The sequence below is a fragment of the Acartia tonsa genome, chromosome 6 (genome assembly GCF_053477335.1).
Source record: "Acartia tonsa isolate MP-2025a chromosome 6, ASM5347733v1, whole genome shotgun sequence".
NCBI classification, from domain to species: Eukaryota; Metazoa; Arthropoda; class Copepoda; order Calanoida; family Acartiidae; genus Acartia; species Acartia tonsa.
The window spans coordinates 42,633,339-42,657,508 of record NC_137265.1 but is presented as its reverse complement, the minus strand read 5'-3'; the positions used below and the strand labels follow the sequence as shown (position 1 = coordinate 42,657,508).

The window sequence follows — 24,170 nt, the reverse complement described above, 5'->3', positions numbered from 1 at the left end:
TTATTTAATAAGAAATGATTGTTGTTAAAGAATGAACTCTGGGGTGGGAGGGTACATTGGGTTATAAATTATACTGGTATCATGGTTTTATAGGCATGATTATTTTTATTCTTATAAGCTTTAAAAATTTAAGTACTTTGTAAATCCTGATTGGCAGGTAAACAAATTATTTTAATTTACAGAAGTGATTATAAAGTTAATGTTCTTATTCCTTAAGATCCCAGTAATTTCATGAAACAGTAAACTAGCTAGAATAGAAAACTAAAAGGATTGTTGACAGACAGACAGACTTCGAAGATTTTTATAATAGCGTCACTAAAATAAAAAAAAGTAAAACATTCATTGTGACGGAATAATTTAGAAAATACAGGGAAAAACTACGCAATTCAATAAAAAAAAGAAAAAAGGAGGATAATCCATTGGGGATAGCAAATTTTTGGGAAGTTTTTTTTGTGGAAATGTATTCATTCATTTCCGCATATGTATCATATATTAAAACATCACAACAGCAGATTTCAACAGCTAAAACTACCACTTTCCAATTACTTCACTATTATCCAACATTTATTATTTATTATCACTATTAAACCAACCTCTTATTTATTGTTACAGTGTATATTTTCTTTGTGCAAATAAAGCAATTTGCAGATTTGATAAAATGCGGAAGTGAATTCACACCTATAAGGATAGCAAAGTTGGAAAATTTATGTTTCCCAGGTTCAAAGGATTCATGGACACAGAAAGAGATAATAAAACCTTATTTAACAAATATTTTTGCATTTTTAAATTTCATAGTGTCTTTTTCCCTATTATACAGGAGCTATAGACTTAAAGTGGTACAAGAAAAGCCTAAAACCATCCAGGATTTATGTGAAGGTATCCTAAACTGGAGAACTCAATCAGTTCAGTTGAGACAAACAAAAAAACATTACTACTTAATATAATGGGATTAACAGCACAAAGGGTTTGATTAGGATTGTAAAAAGCTTAGATGTCATTATTGTAAAGGATACAATCTTTGTCTGCTTTGTTTTTGAGAATATTTATTCCCGATTTTAGAGAGAGGGAGAGGAAAACTTATTCTTGAGAAAACTTGAAATTTTCAAACTTTTAAAGTTTTATCTTTTTAACCCACTTTTCTTTACACTTAATACACTCCCCCATAATTCAACATAGCATAGTTCTAGCACCAGGTATCTTTAGGGATATGACAATGGGCGATAAATTAACATACATTTAAGTACACTAGCGGCTACGTCCCTAGAGGCTTCTAGTGGCACTTTAAATGTATGGTTTTGAAAAAAAAATAATACGATACCTTGCAATGTTTCGAAGGAGTCTCTATCAATATTCTACGATACTTTGCAATGTTACGTAGGAGTCTCTATTCGAGAGAAAAAAATTCGATTTATTGTGATTTCTCTTGGGAGGGTGGTGGTACCCTCCCCCAAAATAGTTATAAAACTTCCCGGGAACTATGAAAAGGTACCCTGTTAAGGAGAACCCGATCGGTTCAGCGGTTGGCGAGATCCTTCGGTACAAACACACAGACACACAAACTCACAAACATCCTGTTTGTTAGTATAAGGATTCCCTCAAATTTAGAAACTACTAGTTTTAAACAAATCAACTTAAAATCAAGAAAAACACTCAAAGTTTTAAAGCCAACGAATAAGATAACGTGCTTATAATAATAAAACTTTTGTTATCAGAATGAAATCTTCCCAACCTACGCTGAAATGTGCGCAAGGTTTTAGAAGCAATAAGACATTAACAACTAATATACTGTTTTTAAAAGTTATATTAATATATGCTTTAGTTGTATTTAAAATTTTCAAAATCAGTCAATAGTTGAGGATAACGGTCAATACTTTTAACAGAGGGAATTACGAATATATCTTAGTTATAGAGTAGCTGAGCTACTAAAATCACTATGCATTTCACAGGGCCTTTATTCTTTGAAAAAACAAATGTATCGAACCATATCTAATCTTTTACTAATTACAGCCAGATTTTATAAACAAAAAACTTAATTTCTTAGAATAAAAGAATAATACTATATAGCAAAAACAATAAAAATTATATGCCATGTCTTTTTATGCATTTTGCTTGTATCTCAATAATGAACAATAACAAGATGCGATTGTTATCATAAAGAATAACTAATCATTATTGCTGTTAGAATAACATCTCTTTAAAATTTGTAAACCCTACAGTAAAAAATACTATGATATTTTTTCGCACAGTATTATAGACAGCTTTCTGCGGATACTAAAATAATATAGAATTACTTTCTGTTTAAGTATTTAGGGATTAATTCTAAGATTTTGAATTTAATTTCAATGGAAAATTGCCTGTAAAACGAAACTATACACGATTTTTCAGTATGGCTAATAACCAATTCAAATTCACGGAAGTTAATGGGATTCGAAGCCATACTTGAGCAAAGCATAGCTGTTACAAAAATGTAGTTTACCTGTAGGACTTCGCCTGTGCGTAGGACGCTTTCAATTCTATCAGAGGGAAGGAACGCAACACCCCTGTAAAAAATATAAATTAAATAAAATGATTGTTGTGACAATTAATAATAATTTTATCTAGACATAAACACTGTCAAAGATATTAACAATCTTTTGATATGATAAGGAAGGGAGGGTGCATTAGACCGTAAATTACATTGGTCCCTAAATTTTTAAAATCACATTATATCAGTTTTCTCAAAAATTTTGGTAATTTGATTGGTTGGTTCCAAACTTGGAGTGTCCAATTTTTTAAAAAGAGGTATTTTTTTTTAACCTTAGAGATTATACAACAAATTATCACCCAATGTCTTATCCCTTAAGATCCCTGGATATGCTATACTCCTCTGAAAAAAAATTGCTTACCTGTACATAAACTGTAGCAGGATGTGGAGGTCTTCCGCCTTGGTTCCATCCAGAATAACAATGAGCTGACCGTTCAGCGGTGAGCTAGAGAATATTTTTGAAAAGTGTGTGCTGCAAGCTGCCAATACTAGCCGATGAGATTTAAATGATTCGCCTGAAAAAGAATATTTTATTAGAACATTTTCATTATATTCTATGTGTTTCTCAGCTGCCATTAAAGATACAGTGCTGATAATTGCCCGTTTGTCTAGCTGTCCGTTTTTCCACTGTAGAGGAATACGTAATCAGTTGCTATTAGTGATTATAAAGTTTAACTCTTATTTATACAATTGTATACATTTATGTGCAACACTACTTATGGAGAATTTTGTAATCCTTTTTTTGGATGTATTACCTTCTTATCTTTTGTTTTTATATTTGAAATATTTGCAATTTAGAGGTATTCTAATATAATATATATTAAATTTATCAAAACATGGCTTTTTATTTAGATAATTTATTTATTTAAACATCCAACTTTCAAAAAAAAAAATTGGTTAAATAAAGAAATAGGTAGTTATTATTGAATAGAGAAAACAACTTGCATATTATTCATCTGAATAATAAAATGCAAAGTTAACCAGGATGAGAAGCAGAGAGAAAGAGAAAATAATTTCTTTTTTCCTAACCCTTTCCCCTTTCTTACCCTCAACCATTCAAACAAATTTGCTTTGTAAGTAGGCTTATATAAAAGCCCCGGAGGAAAATCCGGAGACAAAATTCTACTCCACCCCCTAAACATTCTTACCCCAATAAAGTTTCAAGTCCTCTTGGGGATGTGTAGATCTTCCTATTTCTAATTTGCCATTGAGTGGCTCAGGCCCCAAGTTATCCTTCTATCTATTTTTGCAACCGGAAGCCTGTTAAAGTCTCTCTTTGTCTCTTTATTTCTCCTTCTCTCTCTATCTCTCTTTGCTGTCACTCTTACTCCCTCTGAGAATTGACCCTATTTTGTTCTCTCTCAACTCAAGTATTTTATTTTCCTTTCAGAGCTCAGGGATCTTAAGGGATAAGACAATAGATATGGTAATGTAAATTTGCAATTTTTATCAACAAAATTGCCCTTTCAGTATACTAAAATTATTAATATAAAAGTTAGTTTAATCCAAAAAATCAAGATTCAATAAAAGTAATCAAAGTTTTTAAGCCAACAAATAAGAAAACAGGAGTTTAAAACTTTGGGTACTAGTGTATTTTACAGTTCAATTTCCCATCCTCCCTGCTTAAGCCACTCCGTTCAAATAATATTTGGGCAATGTACAAATTGTACAAATATATATTTCCATTATAATAAGTTTAGGTATAGGTATGTACATGATTAGAGCTTAGAATAATACTACTTAAGACCTTCATCTCCCTTTATATAACATTTTACAAATTTGTGACGTTATTACTAAGTTTTTAAGTTTTTTGACAGATATCTTAATAAAACTTTTTTCCTGTTTTTTTTCTGATTTTGAAGTGTGTTGTGTATAGTGTTGAAGTGTATTGTGCCTGTCAAATTCTAGTGTCTTGTGTCTGTACACTCCCACATCCTCACTGAATTCCCCCCCCCCCTCCCCCTTAGAACTCCTCTTTTCTAAACAATTTTAAAACTTGTACAGAGGCTTTGAAGTATACGGAATGTGGGAGTATACCCCCCGCCCCCATCCACTTCCCTTGAAACTTTAAAGTTTTGCCTTCCCAAGGGGTATCATCAAAGAAATAGGGTTTTGAATTAGAAAGGGAGAGAGAGAGATTTATTCTTATGCCCATTTGTGTACTTCATAAACCCACCTCCCCCCCCCCCCCCCTCCTTGCGGCCCTCGGAAAATTTGCAAGGGTTTCATAACTTTAGAAATTTGACGCAATTTGTGCCAGGTTCTAGCTGGATGGATGGAGAAAACCTGCAGGTTTGTAAAACGAAGATTTTCTACAGTCATGATCATTAATCTTATAATTGGTATCTATAATCTTTCAAAAAGGCTTGTTAGAATCTTCCTATCCATTATAAGCATTTCAACATGTGTAACAGGTATAACTCTTATAATTGTCGAAAGAAAGACCATTTAAAATTTGACAACTTTTTTAGATTTTTTAACGATGATATTTTTCTAATTAATTTTAAATGGTGAATACCATGACGAATAGGAATAATGTTACAAGCTTTGCATCTCTTTAATTGTGGCATGCTGCATTATAATCAATTTTATGAAAGTTTAAGATAAAATTGTGTTTATATTTCTGAAGAATATCCTTTTTTGTAAAGATACGCTACTATGAATGTTATCATCCTTGTTGGCCATACATCCACGCTCTGTATAGTGCCAGATTTTACCTCTGGAGGACCCGCACCAGCGGGACCAGCCAGGTATAAACGAATATTAATTAAGTGGGACACACATATTAGAAAACAGCAAAGTGTGAGGGGGGGCGGGGTGATGAGAGTTTTATCTTTTAATTAAAATGATTTCAAAATTTAAATTTGGGATTTTAGTTTTGTTTTGCTAAATTTTAGCAGTTAAAGTCTTTAGAATTGGATGTAGGTGAATATGAAATAACCCCCTCTTCCCAATTTAAAACTATTTCTTTAAAGAGGTATTAAACATCATGAATATATTCTACTAGAAAGATGGAATATATTTTTGTAAAATTTATGTAATCTAGAGAAAACTACGCAAAATAAATTGCAGAAGCCTCCGCGGTGTGGTGCAAAATGTACACATCCTATATCTATCTATCCACCCACCTCCAGCTTTCTTTTGAATCAATGATTAATAAAAGCAGCGCCACTAGCCAATAAGGACTTGTAAAACTTTAATTTTAATTTAATTTTAAAAATAAAATTGAAATATTCTATTTTTAATTAAGGTAAAGCAAGGTGGAAAATTTTGAACCTTGCAAAATAGCTTGAAACTTGTCAAATGCCATATCAAAGCCCTTTAGAACCATGTTTTAACAGAAAAAAGAGTCACATCAACATGCAAACACAATTATTCAGTAATTTACTTCATAGATTTATAAATTAATCAACTCCAAATTTATTGAAAGTTTTAGAACTTTTTGCAATCATTTGATTGTTGAAAGAAAAATGATTAATAACATTTAAATTTTATAAATGTATAGAAAATATATGTTCATGATGTGTTTCTCATTAAAAAAAGTGGAAAAATCCGCTAAAGTTGCCTGTGAACCTTCCCTAACCCCTTACTTTTAACTATTTAAAATAAACAAAAAACAGGTTAAAAATAAAATTTTTCCTTATTATTTAAAAAAATTTATTTCCATGATTTTTTTAATACAAATCAAATCAAATACAATCGAGAAACTTTTTTATGACCAAAAAGTTTTTTAGATGCCTATCTTCGATGGCAGCTGAGTAATTAATATTTCAGCAAACCTTTAAGGCGATTATTAGGACGCTCCTTTATGGTTAGGTAAATTAAGGTTAAAAGGCTTCTCACAAGCTTACAGATATCCATAAGTTCTAGAGGTGTGGGTAAGTGGTACACCACTTGTTAGAAATGTTATATATCAAAAAGTATAATTAAGGTCATTAATATATTTCTTGTTCAAGTGCGCACAATTACTATTGCTATTTTAAAGCACAACAACTCTATATTAAGGTTATTTCTGTATGTATTTCCAATTATCTTTACCTTTAACGTCTTATAAGGACAACCAAACTTATTATGTTCAAATAATTTTTTAATAAAAAAGTACTTCTCATTAATACAATGGTGTAATAGGGGGTTATCTTTATCTTAGACCGCTACAAGTTTCACTTTATTAGAGAGTACATGGTAATCTGGTGTAATATAAAAATCCATTCTTGTTTAATTATTTTTGTAAATATTTGCTAATATTTACCACTTGAGAAACTAGTGGGTGGCTAAGAGCATTCTTTCATTAAAATATCATGAAAATAAAATAAAAGGATAATTAGCTAAAAAACATAAAGCATTATAAATCCACTAATCCTAACTTTCTTGATGTTTTTTTTTATTAATTTTGAACTTTTTTCCTATTCGTTTCCTAACCCCTTTAAGAAACGGATAATGGATTTTAGGGGTTTGGTTTCAGAAAGTAGACTAAAACCATCTTATAGATTATATAAAGCTTTCTTGACAACACAAAAGTATTTGTCCTTACGTTTTTTTTTTAGATGTTTATCATTAAACTACTATTATAGAAAGTATTATATAACGTTTTTGTATCTCGTAACAAACTGACGAAAGCACAAATTATAGAGTAGCTGCGCTACAAATGGTAAGTGCGTCCTTACCTTCGCAGAAAAGTGTGACGTCTGAAAGAGCTTCTGAGTCGAGGAGCCCACCGAATGTATCGAGGATGTTGGACTCATAGCTGTTCCACCTAATTATATTTGTAAAATTAGTTTTCATAATATAAAAAAAACTATGCTTTATTGTCCTAGGAATCACCTTTCAAAAAAAATAATAGGATAATTATTATCAGTATATCATTTTCAAATAAGGTGCAAAAAGGTTAAATATCAACATATTAAAAAAAGCATAAAGAAATTTTCTCGTATTTATTCGAATCCGGTGGATAGGAACCGGTTCTCATCCATACGAAAAAACTATGATGAAAGAAATAACTATTATTAACTGTAACCCAACTTACTTAACTAATCTATAGAACAGAAATGTGTGATTTTATGAGGTTGGAGGAGCTACTTTACAAGTGACTAGTGTCGGTTGAACGGTTTGTCTATGTAATGCACTTACCTAAGACAATACTGATCAGCTGTACTGCTATGTAATGCACTTACCTAAGACAATACTGATCAGCTGTACTGGTAGTCATTCTCTTTCCTGAGTCCGCTCCCCTACTCCTACTCCTAAAAAATAAATAAATTTTTTAAAAATCTAAATTTACCTTAATATAACTTAAAATATTAGTATACTAATTTAATAGTGCTTTGTTTTGTCTTTAAACGCTTATTTATTCAAAAATAATTCCTTTTCTTTACATTTTAACACCATTATTATTCCTCATTTAATTTTGAGTGCTTTAATACAGTATCAAACAGTATAAGTATTAAGTATAAATTTAAAGTTTACGATTTTAAATTTATACACATATTAAAATATCTTAAGGTGTTTTGAATAAGTCTAAATATTATTTCTGTTGATGAGACATTTTCAATGGCTATTAATTTTAGTGTCTAGAATTTTTCAGGGATAAAGGCATAGATAATTTGGTCAAAAACTTCAATTCTTATTTCCTCGCTTTTTGTTTAAAATTCTATAAAATATTTAAACTTAGAATGATAAAAATTTAATATTTATGCCCAATTTTCAATGAAATTACTGATTATTTTTGTATGTTACTTGGTGTCTAGGATATATCTGTAAAACCAGACATGTCTAATAACTCATGCACCATTTTCAGACATAAATATATACACAATAATATACCAATACAAAGACTATTTAGGCCTAAAAAGGTGTTTTCCAGAGATTAGTTAGCAATACTTATTCATTATTTGATATTTCCTCTAATAAAAAGATTAGATTAGTTAGCTTTAATAGTTAGACAGCTTCCAGCAGTTATTTAGATGATAGATTATAAGATTTAAACAAGTTTTTCAGTTCTGAAGGACCGAAGGAAACCGGTATTAATTTTATGATTCTTTTTAAAGACAATCTTTTTATCAATAAATATTTTATGATTTTAAAATCATACATACAATCATTTTCGTTTGCTGGAAGGAAAATTTAACTTATTTGCTTTAAAAGCAGTTAAGCATGGGGTTATTTTCGAATGATTGTGTTGAAACCTAGAAAATGTTCTAAGAGCTAAAGATATTCGTATTTTAATAAAAAAAGAGTTATTCATAAATTATTTTTGGCGTTAAAAAAAAAGTATTAAATATGTAATATTTCAACGTGTTTTTTAACTCAAGCTTTAAAACTACTTTATCATTCAGATTATTTAAAAAAAGACTTATCAGTCTTTAAAAACTGTTATCCTTGTTAACTTTTGAATTTTACAACAAAATTGCAGCCTGCCTAGATTTGGTGTGCATACATTAGCGCATATTATCAAATACAAATTGTGCTTAATAAGCGCAAAAACATAATAGCAAATAAATAAAATAGGGTGTTTAAATATTAAAAGGGGTCTAAAGGGTATGACAGTTGTTTTATAATAAACATTTTTCATGATTTGATACTGCTTTATGTTTGGGGAATTGTATTCACACCACCGCCTTAGTTTCAACAAAACTATTTTCAAGGAAAAGAGAAACATTTTCAAGCCTTAATGAGGGGATGGGATTTAGAAATATATTAAAAGGGAGACAATTTGAAGGGAAAGGGGGGTTAAGAAGGTATTGCAAAAAACAGATGGGGGTAAAAACAATCAAGGGTAAAATAGGGAAGGGTTAAGGGGCACAGTGAAATTAGTAATTAATTAAAGTAATCTTTAATAAAATCTTGCTTTTTTAATTATTGATTTAGATATTCAAAAATCTATAAAAACTGAAATAGAAATCAAAAAAACTTTTGCTACAATATTAAATTTCCATTATATTTCAACTGTGATATCATGTATAAAAGCTAGCAAGGGTTAAACTAGACTATACAGATTTGAGAGAAAGTTTTACAATGCAAAAACTTGAAATTGGTGTGCACAGCAAGGTGTTCAATCAATTTCGTAGATATTTCAAATCATGTGATTTGCAAATTATTACTACAGCACAAATTGTTTCCCATTGCTTCATTTACTATCAAACTAAATGATCTTTCTTCAATTGCAATTATGTCTTATGGCAAAAATGGAAAAATGATGTTTTGCTATTGCGCGGTAGTGATGATACACCGTGCATAACTAAGTATAGTTAAGCATACACGGATAGATCAATGGCAGATACAATATTTATGGTTGTAGTACCTACACATTTAGTAAAAGTAATGATAAGTGACATATGATTATTATATGGAATTATTAATCATTAACTCTATAAACAAAGATTTTTTAAGCAATTGGCTTTAACTATTTCCATGATTACTAAGCTAGAGTTTGTAAGAATAAGAGAAGGCAAAAAATATTTAAATTTACAATCCAATAAAAACATTTTACATATGTTCATTTGCGATTGTTCTATCCCCTTCCTCCTTGCAAAGAAGGATAACTGCTTTAAAAAAAAACTTGTTTTGTCTGCCATTATCAAATCCCTGTAATAATTGTAAAGAAGGCAAATATTTATATTTACAGGCTAGCATAAAAAGTCTTTGCTATGAATTTAAATTCTATTTTTAAACCTTGTAAAGATTGTTCAATATTTTACTTTGTCAACATTTTGACAAAGCATTAAATCAATGCACAAGTTTGATTTTTTAAAACTATTAAATTCGATGAAACCCCGCTGCTAACCAGCCGTCAAAAGCATGTGTGAAAATTTTTTTTATACAATTTATATATACCATTAGCTGCTAAAATGGCAAATCCGAAAACAATATTTTAGTAAAAAATATCCTAAAGATAAAACTTATCACCATAAGGATACAATTAAAAAGTTGCATTAAACAGTAAATATAAAATATCTATGAAAGATAAACAAACAGTTTTTTACTGTATTGAAAAGTCCTTATCATTTTTGCATTATATGTCAATAAGGGGGTGCGTTCATTGGCGCAATTTAACAACTCTGCGTATTCGCAAAATTATACAAATGCAAACAACATAAGAGATTGATTAATGAAATAAATAGGAAAGAGGGAGGAAGAAAGAATAAGGGTAGTTTGTGCTGTTTTAATAATATGCAGTTATGAAGATTTAATATGTGATACATTATCGGAAATAAATGCACACCAATGCATAAGTTGTATAAAGAAGAAGCTTTATATACAAATAACTTATGAAACTTATTTTTTTAAACTGGTTTAAGAAATTCCTGTTATGTATTTAAACCTGTGGGTTCTTAAACTTTATATCTAAAGTTCTAAACAAATTATTTTTAAATTAAATCTATTTTTGTTTCTACTCAAAATGTTATTAAAGGCGCTATTAATGGTCATAATTATCCTTGTTCAATAAAAAAATAACTGTATTTTGTAGCATAAGTGACAGACTGACGGTCCAAGTAAATTGTATACTGGATTCTCTTTGGTAGCAATATATTTATATAAAATCAGCAGATTATCTTAAACAACAGCCAATAAAGGCACATTTCCACCATAGATGGATAGTTAATTATGTATTTCAACATAGCGTTACAGACGTACAGACAGACAGGGAAGTAAAAGAATAGCTTTGCTACAAAAGAATATGCAAAACAAACTAATAAGCACTTGCATGCGTAAAAACTTTGAATTCCAAATTGTAATAATAAAACAATTACATTGTTAAAAACCAAGTAATAAAATTAATATTTATTTCAATGTTTTATTGCAAATTATTATTATACTAGCGACTGCACCCCTAGCATCTAGAGGCTGTTTATGGGATGGGAGATACAGAAAAATATCCAAAGACTTAAATAAAGAAATACCTTATACTATTGCCTCTGTAAAGGTTATAAAATGGAGAACTTTAAAATGTAAGTGGTTGGCGAATTCTTAAGGGACTAACAAAAACAAATCAACTTAAATAAATTAACAAAGAACATTATATCCATAAATAGCGAAGCAAATTAGAAATCCAACAATATATTCTATTAAAAAAGAACAGTAAAGCCAATTTTAAAAGTTATTGTCAAAAAATCCCTAAAAATGCAACATTTTCGTCTTGTTCTACTCTATATATGCTTTTTTATTGTCAATATTGCTTTTATAATATCTGTACTTCTAAAAATGTTTAGATATATGTAAAAAGTCAAGACTTACATAAACAAAAACTATTTTTAAACGCAAAAAATATTAAAACACACTCACACACACACACACATACACATATGTATGAAAGACATTTAGGGGTGCAGTTTTGGTTGGAAAGAGGGTGGGGGCTTGAGAGGGGGTGGGGTAAGGGAGGTAGATGGTTTTAAACCTCTTTAATGGTTCTTCTTTCTTGGCTTCAATACTAAGGGTGTTTTTTCTCCACCTTTTAACCCCCCAGATATTATATATATTATGAATACATTTATTAAATATCTATCTATTCTATACGCACGCATGATTTTTAAGTACAAATCTAAACCATACAAAAGATTTGATTTTGAATTGAGCATTTGTAGGTTTAAAGAATGTAAACTTTTGTTTGTATTTTTAAAATAAAGACAAGCAGCTTCGCCCCTAGCCTCTGTTTTAGAATAGGGAACAAAAAATATCACAAATATATATGAAGCTTCATAGAAAAACACAGGCCAAGATATTTATTATTTATCTTAAAAAAACTATCTACATAATAAAAAAGATAACTTTTTAGAATTTGCTTTTTCATTCTCTATCAAACATTTAAAAATATAGAGAGCCAACAAGAAAAAAGAACAGAAAAGCCAATTTTAAAAGTTATTGTCAAAAAGTCCCTAAAAATGCAACATTTTCGTTTCGTCCTATTCTACTCTATATATGCTTTTTTTTTATTGTCAATATTGCTTTTATAATATCTGTACTTCTAAAAATGTATAAATATACATATTTTTACATTTTTACTCACATCTGCATATATTTTCTTATAGTTTGACATTGCAAAGAGAAAAGGCATGTTTAGATATATGTAAAAAGTCAAGACTTATATAAACAAAAACTATTTTTAAACGCAAAAAATAATAAAACACACACACACACACACATACACATATGTATGAAAGACATTTAGGGGTGCAGTTTTGGTTAGAAAGAGGGTGGGGGCTTGAGAGGGGGTGGGGTAAGGGAGGTAGATGGTTTTAAACCTCTTTAATGGTTCTTCTTTCTTGGCTTTAATACTAAGGGTGTTTTTTCTCCACCTTTTAACCCCCAGATATTATTTATATTATGAATACATATATTAAATATCTATCTATTGTATATACGCTAAGCATGATTTTTAAGTACAAATCTAAACCATACATAAGAGATTAGAATTTGAATTGAGCATTTGTAGATATAAAGAATGTAAACTTTTGTTTGTATTTTTTAAATAAAGACAAGCAGCTTCGCCCCTTGCCTCTGTTTTATAATAGGAAACAAAAAATATCACAAATAATCTAGATATATAAAAAGCTTCATAGAAAAACATAGGCAAAGATATTTATTATTTAACTTAGAAAAAACTATCTACATAATAAAAAGATAACTTTTTTGAATTTGCTTTTTTCATTCTCTATCAAACATTTGAAAATATGTATTTTTCATACTCATAAGACCATCTTATTTATATAAAAAAACAAGGATGACAACATCCATAAGTAGCGAAGCACAAAAAATCGTGGATGGAAATACGTAAAAGTAGATTTAAATTGTATTTATCCCAAAAAAGTTTGAAAATTGGACCAAAAACACCAAATATATGGGGAAATATTTAAAACATATAAAAATAGCCAAAAGGCAGTCTGACCGCCAGGGTTGTTTTCTTTAAACGACGGGAAATTTAATTTTGATATCTATAACTGAAAAATTTTTGAAAATCGGACCATAAACACTGAAGATATGGAGAATAATGTGATAAATACAAAAATAGCCTAAAACCTGCAAAAAGGCAGTCTGGCCGTCATGGTTGTTTTCTGTAAACGACAGGAAATTAAATTTTGATATCAATAACTGAAAAAATTTTGAAAATCGGACCATAAACACTGAAGATATGGAGAAAAATGTGAAACATACAAAAATAGCCTAAAACCTGCTAAAAAGGGGTCCGACCGCCCTTGATGTTTTATAGTTAATTGTGCTCTTTAATAATGGGAATGTTGTCAAAAAATTTCAGCTGTCTATCTTTAATAGGAGCCGAGAAAATCACGTTTCCCCTATTCTGTCTTACACGGACAGACGGACGGACAGACGGACGGACGGACATTTCGAATTATAGAGTAGCTTCGCTACTAATAATTATCAATAAATGCATATATGTACATAGAGGAATAATAATTGTTTTTTTTTCTTTCCACTTTCCTTTGCCCGTCCCCGCCATATTAGTGCAGCTTAGAGTATATAGTGTATACAAAATACTATACACTTACAAACATTAACAATTATTTTCAATTTTCACACTTAAAATGCACTTTTTCGGCCATTTAAACACTTTTTTCGTCACTTAACATAACCAGCACTTAATATGGATGTATATTTGAGTATTTTTTATTAAGTAAAATATGAAAATTTGTATAAAAAAGTGCATACTTTTTTCATGATGAAGAATATGTGTGTGTTTTCCTCCCACAACCTGCCTTACTACAGGCGCAGCAAGAGCAACATTTTAGCAGGCACAGCACCTCACACGGGGAGAGAGAATATAAAAGGGGAATGACGGGTGTGTGGAGTGGAGAGATTCATTTATTGGGGGGATGAACTGTCTAAAAAGGGAAAGAACTTTACATTCACTGTATTTTACTGTACCAGAGAGAGATTCTGCAAGATACATAAAAATTCAACAACTCTCCCGAACCTTCCACTTTTTAGTCATTTTCTCTGCTCAGCTTCGAGCCTTTATACAATGATATTTTCTGTGTGTTTGTACATATTCAACGGAGAATTGGGAGAGGATTAAATTAGGAAAATAAGAGAGAGAGAGAGAGAGTTATTGCGAAGTATCGACAGTGGGAGTTAAGTGCTAAATTTATGCAATATAATGAACACACCAGTTCTCGTCCAAGGGAGAGAGAGGTAAGGGCAGCTTTAGCAAAGTGCCGAGGACTTCAGCGAGGTTGCCCTACTTTTCTGTTCAAATTTCTTTCGAGGATGGTAAAATGTGCAAGAGAACGGAGCCACGGGGAGGTAGATAGGGAGGTATAAATGTACAAATACTATGCTGGGGGGAAATTCGGGGGTGGTTGGCAAAAGTTGCACACCGATTATTTGGGGTAAAGTTAGAGGGGAGGTGGGATGAATGTAAGAAGCTGTATTCAGCGCAAGATTAAAGGGGGGGAAATAAGGGATGGTTGTTACTCCTGAAGAATCTTTCTCACCGGAGGCTGAGTGCACATAAAAGCAGCAAGATACATTGAGTGCGCCTAGAGCCACGGACCCTTCCAGTACTCCAAACGAATCTTCCCCCAAACTACAACTTTCCCTCCCCTTTGCAAACCTACCCTTTGTCGTTTTAGTAGCGCAGCTGTTCTAAAATGATATGCGTCTGTCTGTACTTGATCTTTTTTCTATTTTCATATATTTATTGGGTATTTTGCTTTACTTAAATTAAAGACATATCAGTTGTTCTCTTTTTTCCCCTTTATATTGTACAGCATGCAGAAAATCTACATAACCCTCTATCTAATTACCATCAATGCTCATATACAGTGATCTTTCTCTTACGTTACACAAACAATATGGTCTTTCTCTTTTAACATTCATACAGTTTGCTGTTCTTTTTCCCATGTAAAAAGTTTATGATGCGCTACTTATGGATAGAATTCTGCCTAGTAGCCCCACTAGTGTTTGCTCCCCTCACTCACTGCCCCTCTTTTTCCTCCGTCCTTGAACTCTGCACATTTGCAGCAGCACTTTACCAGAGAAGGGGGATAACAAAAGTACAGTAAAAAGTGAGGTGGGTGGTGACTGGGGCAGTGATTCAGCACAGTTTGGGGGGTTAGGGGGTGAGTCAGTGTGGTGCAGGGAGAAAAGCTGCCTACTACAATCACTAGAGGGGAAATGTTCCCCTATCCCCTATATGGATGGACAACTATTGAAGCTGTGTGTGTGTGTGTGTGTGTGTTTGCTATGTGCACTATTTTCCTTCTATGACTGTATACTCAGCTCTCTTTCTATCATCTTTTTCTTACCAACATGCCAGAAAAAGTCATTTGAGACGTATTTAGCAAATCTGTCATAATCATCAAAAATATTATATATAATGTTTTTAAATAAAATTGTTTTAAGACAAAAATTTTGATATTTAAAGGGGATGTGAACCAATAGTTTTTGCGTTCAAAATTGAGAATGAATTTTGTGAAGCTGCTCTTTGGTTAAAGGGGTAAGAAATGTTAGGGGAAGTGAGTAGTTGAAGTTGCAGATTTAAGTTAAAGGGGTTAGATCGATAGAGGAGGGGGATAGATGAAACTTAAAGGGTGCGTGAAGCAATCCAAGAAAATTTTTTTTTCAATAATATAAAAAAACTCTAAATTTTTATCAATTTAATAAAATACATTCATTACTTTTTACATAAACAATGCACTTTTATCAAATTATCAAATAAAAAAAATGTACTTTCAAAATATTTTTTCATTGTCCATTGATTGACTAAAAAGCATGACTTGAAAGTACGTTTATGGCCTGAGGCACATATTATTTATTTTTTTTGTAGCGCTCTCCCTAGCTGCATTAAAAATTCGACGCAATAAAACTCTCTATTTCATTTAGCTCTGCGCTAAGACTTAGCTATGTAAAAGCTAACTTTCTTTGCCTAAGAATAATATTTTGAATTTGTATTTAGAAAAAATGAAGAATTTAAAGCATTTCAAATTAAAAAAAAATAATGCATTTTGTGCATCTAATGATAATATTTTTTAGAAATAAACATGTAAATATATTTATAAATTCAATAACTTTACTAAAATCATTTATATCTCAATAATATCCCATTTAAGTAATGTTCATGTTATTTAAAAAATAAAATTGTTTGTGATAAATTTATCTTTTTATTGATATAGATGTTTTTTGGACATTAAAAAAGAATGAAAAATAAATTTCAAATTTTCATCACTAACCCTTTAATTGGCAAAAGTTGTAAAGGGGTTAGATAAGAGTTCCAGAGGAGTAAGAGGAAGGGGAGAGAGAAGAAATGGCAAAAAAGGAGAAAGAAAAAGGGTAGACCAGCAGTCGGCAAAGTTAGGATTGGTTCCATCCTAAAGATATATCGATTAGCACACACACACACACACACACTCGCACTCCCATTTTGCATGCGCAGAATAATCTGGGCCGGGAGTGCGATGGCGTGGAGGGCGGGGGTTGTCTTGGGGGGGGAGTTTAAATTGGTAGAAATGGCACAAGTCATAAAAAGATCACACGGAAATGAGAAAGAGATTTTGCGAGTGAGAGAGAGAGAGAAATAGCAAAATTTTCAAGAGATGGAAATATGTAACTTTTGGGGGGAAGATTTAAAATATGGAAAGGATAGGGATAACAGGACTGTTGAAGGGTTGGTTATTGCGTAGATGTGTGTGTGTGTGTGTGTGTGTTTAAAGAAGTTAGACTTGAATTTTACTGCCTTTTTTGCCTTTAAAACCTTTTCTTCCTTACAACACAAGGTTTTATGAGAATAAAGAGAGGGTGGAATATTTATATGACATCAATACACACAAGGGTTAATTTAAATAGGGTATCCAAATTACAAAATTATGACTTTAAAAACATAAAAAATGACTGGATCAAGTTAATCAGAGTATGCCAAACCCAACAAGTAAGGCAGACCATTAAACCCAAACATACTAAAACAGGAAATTAGCTCACTCTGCTTAACTTGATCCAAATGACCATATTTTAGGCAGAGATATGGCACCTAAGGTGAAACTTTATTGCCTCCAATTGTTCTATCAATCTAATTGTACAATAGTAATTTATTCTAAGTAAGAAAACATTTTATTTTCTAACCCCAACTAAATCATCCTTGATGAAAAGCATATAATATGTTAGAACCAACCCCCTTGTATTTTATCTCATATGTATGCTTAATGCTTGAATTCAAAAGGGTTCGTTTTACAACCATTCTCTACATACATACAGGCATGTGCTTTTAGGATTTATCATTAAAATATTGTTTTCTCACATTTACTTCGACATTTTGTTTACAATTAAAAATTACTGCTAAAAACCTCAAAGCTCCATGTATTTATTTCAATATTAAATTTGCATCCAGTGCAGTGGCATGCATAGGGTTTTGCCAAAGAATTGCGAAGCACCCAGAAAGTTTGACACCAAAATCTAGAGGGTTTAAGAGTTTTAACAGAGGGGGGGGGGGGTGGGCGACTACATAATATTCGCATATTTGTTAAAAACAATTGTGTACACCCATGTTCTATGAGATCTACATAAAATATGCATATATAGTTTCAAACTAGTATGAACTCCCTTGCTCTATGAGATCTACATAAAATATGCATTGCATATATAGTTTCAAACTAGTATGAACTCCCTTGCTCTATGAGATCTACATAAAATATGCATTGCATATATAGTTTCAAACTAGTATGAACTCCCTTGCTCTATGAGATCTACATAAAATATGCATATATAGTTTCAAACACATCTTGTAAGAATTTAAATTCATACAATAGAATATAGTTTTCATGGACGCGTAGCTGCTCTATAATTCATTTTATTCGACATTAATCATATAATCATATATAAATTCATTAATTTGATATCTTTTAGATGAAATACTTTTTGCCATTAAAAATGTAAAATATTTTTTTTGACAATAAAAAAAATTCAAAATATATAATGGTAGCGCCTCTAGCATTTATGGACATTATTTTCGATTGGGTAGAAATAGCCTAAAACCATCCTTGGACCAATGTAAAACTTCCTACAATAGAGAAGAGTAATTTAAGAGATCTTATCTGAAAAATTAACAAAAAAGCTTACTACTTTTTACAATATGATGATTGCTATCTTTGTTTTTGATAAATATTTTTGTCAAATGCAACTTATGAAAGTACATTTAGAAGACAATAGGCAAACAACAAGCAATAAGGCAATGTTAAGCAAATAATCACTCTTTACAATGCTTAGAAAGTTGACAAAAATTAAGGAAAAAATCATTACTTACTATGAGTTTAACATAGGGTAAAAATTGAAAATTTTTAAGCAATTCTTATCTTAAATCTACCAATAAACAAGGAAGTCAAAAATATTTTAACATACTTTCATGGAGGGATGTAGCGACAGACATCCTGTTATTTTTATAAAAGGATTATTATCTTAGAACAAATATCCATATCGATGGTATGGGCCTAAAGTAAATTTGGATGACATTGCACATTTGTCATGGAAAAGCCAGTTATTTTTCTGCGTTTTTTTGTATTTGTCTTCTATTTTTTATTCTCAGTTAGATCTCGAAAATGGCGAAGCCTTAAGTTCGACAATTGTTAGGCAAGCTCAATATTGGTCCAAGGTAGAATCATGATGAGATAATACCTACTATCCCTAGAGATCTAAAGGGACAAGAAAATGGCTTATAAATTGATGTAAATCCCAAATAATGATACGCAAAATTACCCCTTGTGTAGATTACACTCAATTTAATGAACCAACCAATCAAAATTCAATAAAAGTCCCCAAAACTGGTAAGCAAACGAATAAGAATAGTTATTTCTTTCATCGTATTTTACCGCTTTCCGCGGTTATAGAATGTACAATTATAAGTTTAAAACCAGTTATAATTGTACATTTTTATGTTCGTAGAAAGCTGGATAAAATACGATGCTAGACATAGTTTTTTTTTCGTATGGATGAGAACCGGTCCCTATCCACCGGATTTGAATGAATACGAGAAATGTTATTAAAAAACTTTGGGGACTGAGTGTGTAATAAACAGCCCAATGTCCCCTTCTTTACTATCCCCACCAATAAATATCAAAAGTAAATTTTTCCAAAATTTACAAGACAAATATGGGAGTTATAGAGAAGCTGCGCTTCTGAAGATTACTAGGATATCAGCAAATTTGTCCAAAATTGCTGTAAAAACATTGGAAGCTGCCAAGGGACGTGCGTGGAGGGGGGGGTGGAGGGAGACGTGTAATCAGAGATTATGACAACAACAGGAAGAGGTGGTTCTATTTTTAATCATTCTCTCCCCCCCCCCCCCATCCGTGGGCAAATCTCTGTGCACGCGTCTAAAGCTGCCTCTTAGAGGTCAAGAGAGAGACATTGAGATGAGAGAGGAAAGAGAGAGAGAGAGAGAGAGAGAAAGAGAGAGAAAAAAAGAATGAGAGAGTAATACAAAATTGGTAGCATACTATCAGAATTGGCAAGAATTTAGATTAGCCAGGAGGCAATACCTTAAGGTTATCAACTACAGGACAGGTATAACACAATTCATTATATTGGTGGTACCCAGGAAGGAAGAGACTTTAAAAACACTGGTAACTTTTTAATATATTTACCAACCATTGCCTTAGCCCTTAGTTATCCAAACCAGATTTTGCTAGACGAAATTATTAATTATAATCATTTGTCAAAACATTGTAAAAATGTAAAAAACTTGATTGTATGAAATTTATTAGAAAGTTATCTATGTGTATGTCATTTGCCTGTTAATATGCCAAGTGTAAGGCTCGAACCCAACACCCAGACAACTATGAAATACCCTGACTTGAAAAAATAATCCTTGATAAAATGTACAAATGTAAATGTAAAAAAATGTTAAAAGGAACAATTATATAATACTTTGTTCTTAATGTACTTAAAATATACAGAAATCGATATATTTTTATAATATTTTTCATTGGTATTGTTGGTTTAAAAGGAGTATATTGAAGTAAAGACATTTTGTAAGATCTTTACTCAATATCATTATTGGGCAATCTAAAATAATATCCAGTAAGGTTTATTTTGTCTTTATATTTAAAATGGGATGACCATAAGGAAGAGGCTAAGTGATGATATTAGGTTGGTTTTATGCTATTTTTCAAATCTCCATTATCTACTTTTGAAGGACCTAGAGGTTAAGTTTCAAAATCAGTCAAGTATCAAGAAGCATCAGACATTTGACGCTTTTTTGACTGACAGACAAACAAACAGACATATTCTAGATATAACTGTTAACACCTGGATGAAATAACAACATTAAGTATTTTTGCTTAATCGACCTAATTATCCAAATAATATAAAGTACGGGAAAGTAGGTCATTTTTTGTTAATCATATTTGGAAGACCATTGGTCTATATATATAGTTTTTGGGTGTGCATTCACTACCGTAAATCAACACATAATACAATAAAGCATATTAATTACACTAGTTGTTTCTTCAATGAAGATACTGAATGCGGTTCTATGTTTTAATGTTACAAAAGTGCTAATTTGAAATCCTCTTACAATATAGAAAGGGCTTTATTTAAATATTGTAAGGTTATTTGTAGTAGCTCAGAAACTCTATAAAAAGTGTCTGTTTATTCCGCTTTAACGTTCATTTGTCTGAGTTAAAAGAATGTTACTTTATGATAATATTTTCCGAAAAAAAAACTATACTTCAAAATACTTTCAAATTATTTTGAGAGATACCCTTTTTAAAATGTTGCTTACGCCCTTACTCCGACCACTTACATCTGCAACCTCCGTTCTCTTCCGATACTCTTCTAACTCCCAGAGAAATTTATCACACTTCGCCAATCTTTTTATTTTAGATAATGCACACCTCGCTGTTCCCCAACATAGGACTAACAGCAGCCATAAAACTCAATCACAACAATAACATATCAGACAAACGAACATTAACGATTCAATTATAGAGCCATTGCAATTTCAATATTAAAGAGGAAGAAATTGGAACAAAATATTAATATGTTAAAAATATTTTCCCGTTGCTATCCAAATTACACCTTATTTGTTACGGGAATCCCAAAGGAAAGGTTGGAAATTTATATGGTGATTTTAACATGTCTGAAATAACGATCAGATCTTAAATGTGATATAGATTTGATCCAATCTATTAATAAAAATTAAGAGTCTTGAAAATAACTAAAAGCAGAGTATAAGAATAATTAATAATCTTGATAAGATTTTTAGGATAGCTGAATAAAACTATCTATAGTATATATTATATATCCCTGTGTATGTAATCCAAGTTTGACCTGTATAGCTAAATATTGACCAGAACAACACACAGCTAAACACATATATTTTAGTCAGGCCTAACATTTGCACTTTTTTCCTTGAAGCAAAGATTTTCTACATTGAGAGTCTTTACATAACATTTCTAAAGTCATTATTGTTGTAACCCAGATAATTACCTGACCCAAGTGTTGTGGACCTTTTTAGTCTGCTCTTATGTAGTGACTTGGCTGTGTTAATATTTCCGATGCTATTAGCTGATATTCAAAGACCTAATTGAAAGTCAACACATGCCTATTTCAAAATTTTGGCTTGAAAAAGTTGTCTAATTAAGTTAAAACTTTATAGCAATGATGATTCCTTTGATGAATTAGTCATAAAACAGCAACCAAATGACTTAATGTTCAAATACACAATTTTAGAATCGATTCTTATAATTTTTTTGGTTATTATCACCCTTGTTTTGACTCTCCTAAAATGTGGAAGCATTTTCTCAGATTAGCAAATGAAAAAAAAAGCTTTCCCCGCTTCTCACATAACTAAAGCTTTTTAAGTACATTCTTACATTTTTGTGACGCTAAAATAGCACAAATAAACACTGACAATTATACTTTCTAAGTATGTTCAGTTTTGAAATAGACTTTTTAAAACAATACATATTGCTTGCAAGGAATAACATGTCCATTCACAAAATGTTAAAATGTTGACACATTCATTCAATTAATGAACATGGCGTTTACAGACTTTATTTATTTTATAACTTTTTAAAAATCAATCAATAAACAAGAAACACAGTCTTATTTGTTGTCAATGGTCATAGTGTAGCTAGAAAATCGTAAACATAGTAATGGCAAACTTCCTTGGTGTAAAATAGGCCTTGCTTAAATAGCATAAAATGCAGAATTCCAAAAATTAAAATTCGTACAAAAAGTTTATTTTTGAATATTGTCATCCTTGTTTATAATATGATGCATTGCAAGCTTGTAAGTGAAGTTATTAGACAAGACGAAGGGATAGGAAAATGGATGATATTAATGTATACACCTTGCTAAGTTGCTACCCTTTATATTCATTAGCTTCCAATAGCTATAATTTTAATAAAAGCCTTGTTGATAGATTAATTTTTCATCAATTGGCCCATCCCTGTAAACCTTGCATAATTTGAGCCTAGTCATGCAGTTGAGAAATTGGGAACTTTTTATTTGAAAGATTTTTTTGCATTTATAAAAACATTATAGCAGAAATTATCTTTTAGTAAAAGGTCTTTTTTTGCTCAAAAGAATATTTGAATAAACATATAACAGTTAATCATCAAACAGATAATTTTACCAAGTATTTTCCATCATATCCTTCTTATTATGTCATAAGAATTTATGATTGATTGGAGGTTTTAAAATCTGCAAATAAACAAGAAAACTACAGTCAATTTTTATTGGAAAATATTTTTAAAAATATGTCAAATTGATGTTATTACAATGAGTAAGCTATGAAATAAAACTGATCTAAAAAATGTGTGATTTAAAAATATGAATTTTGAAAATCAAATTTGCTTAAAAATTTGCATGTTATGTTGCTAATACAATCTATCTCATAACATGATTCATAATAAAGAGTGTTCAAGTTCTAAATATGAGATATGTCCATACGTATGTTTGTCTGTCCTTACATGAAAGTTACATAAAATGGTTCAAAAGACACACTTCCTTAGTTTACAAAGTATATTTCTCTCTACACTACAATTCCTAAATAAGAAAATTTTGTAATAAAACTTTGGGGACTAGTGTACTAACAGCCCAATGTTTTTTTGGCGGGGAGGGGAGGGTTGAATACAGGGCAAAGATCAAAGTGGCATTCTTTAAAAAGATATTATTTTGAATTGAGAAATTTCTGTTTTTGAAAAATAATAAAATAATAGAATGACAAAGTCTTGAAGTATTGCTTTTTTTTCCTTTTTATGTGTTTTTTTCTTTCTCCTTTCTTTTTAAATAAAAACTTTACTTATTAATCTTCAATGAAATTTTAAAACTTAAAATATGGTATTAAAATTATGATCTATCTTATAATTTTTTCCTTTTATACTCTCTTTGCTTTCATAATTGATTCATTTTGTTTTATTTTTCTCTAAAATCCTTAATCTATTTTTTTCATCCTTCTTATTATTTACTGATTTCTCTAACATAATATAAATGTTTATTTGTGTTTTTTCTTTTTTTTACCATCCTCACAACTCAATTTAACTAAATTAAAGTTTCGATTTTCCCTTTAACATTTAATTTTTTATGTTCTTTTTTTCTTTTTGTTTTCCTTAAAAAAGGGGCTTCAGGAATCAAATACACTATCCCCATTTTGGTCAAGATAGTACTTCTGTAGCTCCTGGTGCATATCCTGAAAATTTTCCTT

General features: G+C 30.7%; 1 protein-coding gene across 4 annotated transcripts in view; it reads right to left on the bottom strand.

Annotated features, from left to right (window-relative positions):
• LOC145322717 (uncharacterized) overlaps positions 1 to 24,170 on the bottom strand; it is an 80,868-nt gene that overhangs the window by 11,819 nt on the left and 44,879 nt on the right. For all 4 annotated transcript variants that reach the window (XM_080164945.1, XM_080164948.1, XM_080164944.1 and 1 more), the window contains 4 exons: positions 7,696 to 7,764; positions 7,189 to 7,277; positions 2,886 to 3,039; positions 2,477 to 2,540 (listed from right to left, as the gene is read on the bottom strand). In XM_080164945.1, the coding sequence (XP_080021071.1) occupies positions 2,477 to 2,540; positions 2,886 to 3,039; positions 7,189 to 7,277; positions 7,696 to 7,764 (376 nt within the window). The remainder of the gene's footprint in view (positions 1 to 2,476; positions 2,541 to 2,885; positions 3,040 to 7,188; positions 7,278 to 7,695; positions 7,765 to 24,170) is intronic.